This window comes from Mus caroli, unplaced genomic scaffold (genome assembly GCF_978045245.1).
Source record: "Mus caroli unplaced genomic scaffold, Mus_caroli_1 scaffold_13, whole genome shotgun sequence".
Classification (NCBI taxonomy): domain Eukaryota; kingdom Metazoa; phylum Chordata; class Mammalia; order Rodentia; family Muridae; genus Mus; species Mus caroli.
Window position 1 is genome coordinate 44,468,891 of NW_028227268.1, and position 6,110 is coordinate 44,475,000.

Sequence of the window (6,110 nt, forward strand, 5' to 3'; positions counted from 1 at the left end):
CCACCCCAGCCAGGAAGAGCATCTCCTCCACGTGCCACAGCCCCTTCCCCTCGGGGCCACATGAGGATGGAGAGGCAGGCTGAGTGAGTGGCAGGTTCAGTTTATTGAAGGTAGCATTTCATAGTGCTGGCCACCACAGAATGGATGTGATAACACTGTTCTCCCACCCCCTACCCACTCCCCAAATAGATTCTCCCACCTAGTCCTGAGAGTTCTCTCTCCCTCCTACTTAACTTCCCATAGACATCGACTTCCTCCTTGAAAGCAGGATTGCCCTTAGAGGATCCCTGCAGCCCCCTCCCATAAGAAGAGGCCCTGTTGAAGGGAGAGAGAATAGCAGTAGGGGTCAGTTACAGGCTTGATTTATTATTCACTCTGTTTGCCCTAGCCTCAGCTGAGATTGGGGTTGGGCACTGGGGAAGATTTTTTTCTCTTGCTTGTTTTCTGGGTTTCTTTCTTTGTCCCATTCTTTTTGGCCTGGCCAGATTTCTTTCTGGGGGACGATGACTCTACAACATCTTCACTGGAGGGCCTTTCTTTACCCCGTTCACAACTGTCCTCGCTCTCCAGCCCTCCCGGGCTTTCTGGGCTAGACTCTGGTGTCCTCACTGGTCCTCTTACAGATTGGCTCAAATCGGCAGGGGAAGACACTGACTTCACTGGGGTTTTCTTCTTAGTTAACTTGCCCTTGGCTTTTTTCTTCAAGTTTGCCTTTTCATCCACCATCTCCTCCTCGTCTTGCTCTTTCTCCTTTCTCTTTATATCCTTGATGACGTTGCTTTCCTGACTCTTTTCTATGGGGCTTTCAGAACGCCAGATAGTGATGGGCACTGATAAGTCAGGAACCTCAGTGGCTGACCCTGTGTTTGGGTCAGGAGGTCTGGCACTGGGACTTAAGTGATTTTTGCTGGAAACCCAGCAAGGCTCTTCCAGATCGTCCTCTGTCATATACATATGGTGGGTGGGATGGTAAATTATTGCCACAGAGACAGGCCTGTGGCTTCTACACCTGGGAAGAAGGGATAGGAAGAAATTAATGGAGCTGAAGCAGGGTACCTTGGAGTTCTGTCCCATCATCGCTGGCCAGCTGGCACTCACCAGCTGTACCAGATCCGCTCCACATACTCTTCCTCTGGGATGAGTTCAAAGCAAGGGGCATGGATGATGTTGAAGCAGGCTGAGCCCCCATCTTTGGAGCAGGTCGGGCCTACATCTTGGGAGCTGCTCCTATTTGTGTCCTGAGCAGTCCTTTAGCCTGCCACACACCATACTCGGCTGGGCCCCCATACCGCCACGATTCCCCAGGGGCCCAGGGGGACAGCCAGCTGCTTCTGGGCTTGGCCCAGGCTGCCAAGAGATTTCCCCATTCATTGTCCTTGGAGCAGAGCAGGAGAATTTCTGAGTACAAGGCCAGCCTGGTCTACAGAGTGAACTCCAGGACAGCCAGGGCTACACAGAGAAACCCTGTCTCCAAAAAATAAAAAACAAAAAAAGCTGGGGCTAGGCTGGCAGTACCAGGCCAGACCTGAAGAGGGAAACCTGAAGGGAATGGGTCCCCATGAAGGGGGCCCTCACCTAGATTCACAGTCGCATTGGCTGACAGCATGCATACATCTGTTGTGATGGCCACAGTCCGAGAAGGGGTGGATGGTATGCCCGGGACAGTGCTGGTGTTTCCAGCAACGTCTGTCTGTCTCCTTGTTCTCACCTGAGGGAAGAGGGGGCTGGGTCACTTGGAGGCAGCCGAGCACACCTCAGTCAAGGCTTCAGATACATCTGCAACCTGGTTTCCCTCCAACAGCAACTGGTTATCGTCAGAGGTGATGACTCTCAGTCCAGTTAAGTAGTCAATTTAAGTCCCTGCACTGCCCCTTATCTATTGCATAATGCTGCCTTGGACTCAAAAAAACAGTGTTAGCCAGGCATGGTGGCGTACGCCTTTAATCCCAGCACTCACAGGCAGAGGCAGGTGAGTTCGAGGCCAGCCTGGTCTACAAAGTGAGTTCCAGGACAGCCGGGGCTATACAGAGAGACCCTGTCTTGAAAAAAACAAAAAAACAAAAAAAAGTGTTGCGTGTGGGATATAGAAGGACCTCCCAAGCCTCCCTTGCTGTTCTCCAACACCTGTCACTCCCCAATCTAGGGGAATCCACTGCCCCAAGTCCTCCACTGACTCCTGCCCCCACCAATTGCTGGTCATCACCAGTTACCACACTCAACGGCAGGGAATGGCCCTGGCCCTCTTGTGTTACAGAAAATCCCACTGTTGCAGCTTCAGTTCTGATACCTGCCACCTGCACGGGCCCAGGTGGCCTCCCTGCACAACCTTGGCTGCACTCCACCTGAATGGCACTAGAGGTGGTGGGTGGCAACCCTCTGCACTGCAGCACGGTCCTGTGTCTCCTCCAAGCCTCTTTCTGCCTCCTGACACCTCTCTTTGATCTTTTCCTAATCTTTACTAATCAAAATCATAGTCTTGGGCTGGAAGATGGCTTAGCAGGGGGGAACTGCCTCCTGCGAGTTGTCCTCTGACCTCCACGCATGCCATGGTTCTACATCCACACAAGTCTTTAAAAATTTCATCATGCTGGGCGTGGTGGCACACGTCTTTAGTCCCAGCACTCGGGAGTGCTGAGTTCAAGGGCAGCCTAGTCTACAGAGTGAGTTCCAGGACAGCCAGGGCTACAGAGAGAAACCCTGTCTTGAAAAAAAAAAAAATTCATCACACTATCTTCTAGATTCCTAGAATGCTGAACAACCTGCCTCCGCCTGTGCCCATCTACAAATGAAGCAGCATGTGACTGTGTGTGCCCCTTTCCAGATACAAGAGAAGCTACTGGGGCAGGAGAAGGTTCTCACTGCTCTCCAAGCTATATGGGTTTCTCATGGGGCTCCCAGTGCTTCATCTCTGGCCCTGCTTAGGGCTCCAGGCAGTAGCTCAACAGCACTGCCTCCGGTCACAGAAAGACCCTACCAAAGGTTCGAGGGTATCAAGCAGGTATACCCAGGCAGAGGGTATAGAAGCCTAAGTGTCTCATTAAAGTTCACAGAGGAAGACAGTGGTGTGAACTAAAGTTCTCCTTCCCTTTTCCTCATAGACTGAGGCTCCTGGGGACTCCTGAGTACCCCTCACCCACCTTGCCTTTTCTCGCCAGGGAAACTGAGAGATATGTGCAGCCAGACCTTGGACTTTCACCCCTGTTTTTTTTCTTTTGTGTTTTTTTGTTTGTTTGTTTGTTTTTGGCACTGTTAGATTGTTAAGTTGAGGCAAAGGGCAGCATAAAGGCATATGCTCTGGAGCCACTCAGGCCTGAAGCTTGTTTGTCACTTTTTTTTTTTTTTTGGTTTTTCGAGACAGGGTTTCTCTGTGTAGTCGTGGCTGCCCAGGCTGGCCTTGAACTCAGAAATCCGCCTGCGTGCGCAACCACGACCGGCTTGTTTGTCACTTTTTAAAGATTTGTTTTATATGAGTACACTGTTGCTGTCTTCAGATACCCCAGAAGAGGGCATCAGAGCTCATTACAGACGGCTCTGAACCACCATGTGGTTGCTGGGGTTTGAACTCAGGACCTCTACAAGAGCAGTCAGTGCTCTTAACCACTGAGCCATCTCTCCAGCCTCCTTGTCTGTCACTTAATAGAGCAACTTAAGACAGTTTAATTTTATGAGCCTCCCTAAACACAAGAAGAGACAGTGATAGCTATTGTGCAGGGTTACGAGGACTCAATTCATGTTTTGAAGATCTCTGTGTACTGTAAAATATTCTACAAAGGAAAGGGGTGATCATGGCCTCAAGGAAGGGGCCAGCTAGGTCCTCTCCACCATGTGGGTCCTGGGGAACAAACTCAAGTGGTCAGGATTATCAGCACCTTTACCCACTGAGCCAGTTCACTGGACCGTCAGGCACCTGGGTAATCCACCAAGATCCCTTCCCTCCACCAACATCTTTACTCTCACAATAGGGGTAATGTAGAGCCCTTAGGAGCCATAGGCCCCCTGGACCCACCTTCAGAAAAGGAAAATAGATCACTGCTGGAGTCCACACTAGCCGGGTATCCTCTCTTCCAGCTGGGCAACCTCGTGATATCTGACGGTACAAAATGACAGCAGTAACAGCAGCCACCTCCCTGTGTCATTCATTCACCAGACGTTTCCAAAAAAAAAAAAAAAAAACCCCTCATGGTAACCCCAAGTTGGGCCCAGCTATATACTGGGGATGCAGGAAATTAAAACCCAAGCCACTGTCTCCAGAGGCTGAGGGAGGCAAAAAGCGTCATGGCAACAGCGTGATAAAAGTGGCTATAGGCCGGGCAGTGTTTGGTGCATGCCTTTAATGCCAGCACTTGGGAGGCAGAGGCAGGCTGATTTCTGAGTTCAAGGCCAGCCTGGTCTACAGAGTGAGATCCAGGACAGCCAGAGCTACACAGAGAAACCCTGTCTACCCTCCACCCCCACAAAATCATTAAATGATATTTCCTTCAGCAGATAATAGCTTCCTCTATCTGCAATCCCAGCCTGGATGCCCCTGTGTCCTACTGTCCCAAGCCTGCGGACTGTATAGAATGCCACCGCCCTCTGTACTGTTCTCCATGACAGGCTTCAAACATTTTGTTATTGTTTATTTTTATATGCATGGTTGTTTGGCCTGTCACAGCCATAGCCTTTCCCCTGCATGAATGTCTTTGCACCAGATTTGGGTAGTGTCTGTGGAGGCCAGAAGAAGGCATTAGGCCGGGCATGGTGGCGCATGCCTTTAATCCCAGCACTCGGGAGGCAGAGGCAGGCAGATTTCTGAGTTTGAGGCCAGCCTGGTCTACAGAGTGAGTTCCATGACAGCCAGATCTACACAGAGAAACCCTGTCTTGAAAAACCAAAAAAGGAAAAAAAGAAAAAAAAAAAGGCATTAGAACTAGATCTGTAAAGGATTCTGAGCTGTCACCTGGGCACGGAGAATGGAACCTAGGTCTTCTGGAAGACCAGTTGGTACTCTTACCCTCTTACCCGCTGAGCCATCTCCCCAGCCCCACTATGAAAATTTTCAAATGGAACATTTCTCCAAGCCTTTCTAGCACGTGCATATCTCCCCTTCATTTTCCAAGTCAAATTCACGCGTTCACTGGTCAACTCCACAAAGGCAGTAGTGAAGGGGGCTCAGTGAGCTTAGACTCAATTCTCTCCCCTGTATCAGAATAGCTTTGGCCGAGGCCGCTAGCAACTTCTCAGAGCCAGCCACAGCTACAGCCTTTTCCTCATAACTGTTAACCAGTTTCTAATCCCTGGCACACTGTTCCTTGGATTTCCATGAAAGCCCTAGTCTTGAATTGTTTCAAAACCAAGAGTTTCGCTGTATAGCCCAGTCCTGCAACTCACTTTGTAGACCAGGCTGGCCTCAAACTCAGAAATCTGCCTGCCTATGCCTCCCGAGTGCTGGTATTAAAGGAGTGCGCCACCACGCCTGGCTAATAAATAAATCTTAAAAAAAGAAGAAGGAGGAGGTGGAGGAGGAGAAAGACGAAGACGAAGAAAAGAAGAAGCCCCAATAACATCATTTAAAAAAAAGAAAGAAAGAAAAAAGATTTAGGGGCTGGAGAGATGGCTCAGGGGTTAAGAGCACCGACTGCTCTTCCACAGGCCCTGAGTTCACATCCCAGCAACCACATGGTGGCTCACAACCATCTGTAATGGGATCTGATACTTTCTCTTCTGGTGTGTCTGAAGACAGTTACAATGTATTCATATACATAAAATAAATAAATAAATCTTTTTTTCAAAAAAAGATTTCATGTATGTGAGTACACTGTTACTGTCTTCAGTCACACCAGAAGAGGGCATCAGATCCCATTACAGATGAATGTGAGCCACCATTGAACTCAGGACCTCTAGAATAGTCTTTGCTCTTAACCACTGAGCTATCTCTCCAGCCTTCCACTATACTTCTTAAACTAGTAGGTGGTGGTGCACGCCTTTAATCTCAGCACTCTGGAGGCAGAAGCAGGTGGATTTCTGAGTTCGAGGCCAGCCTGGTCTACAGAGTGAGTTCCAGGACAGCCAGAGCTACACAGAGAAACCTTGTCTTGAAAAACAAATCTACAAGTTTTGGATAAAATTAT

The 6,110-nt window shown here is 49.4% G+C and overlaps 1 protein-coding gene across 3 annotated transcripts in view; it reads right to left on the reverse strand.

The window, feature by feature from the left end:
* Nucleotides 1–204: 204 nt before the first annotated feature.
* Proca1 (protein interacting with cyclin A1) overlaps nt 205–6,110 on the reverse strand; it is an 11,060-nt gene continuing 5,154 nt past the window's right edge. For 2 of the 3 annotated variants that reach the window (XM_085829783.1, XM_085829784.1), the window contains exons 2-4: nt 4,007–4,087; nt 1,576–1,708; nt 205–1,009 (exon numbers count right to left, since the gene is read on the reverse strand). In XM_085829783.1, the coding sequence (XP_085685909.1) occupies nt 391–1,009; nt 1,576–1,610 (654 nt within the window). In that variant the 5' untranslated portion in view covers nt 1,611–1,708; nt 4,007–4,087 and the 3' untranslated portion in view covers nt 205–390. The remainder of the gene's footprint in view (nt 1,010–1,575; nt 1,709–4,006; nt 4,088–6,110) is intronic. The other variant, XM_021177677.3, reaches the window with a different exon arrangement.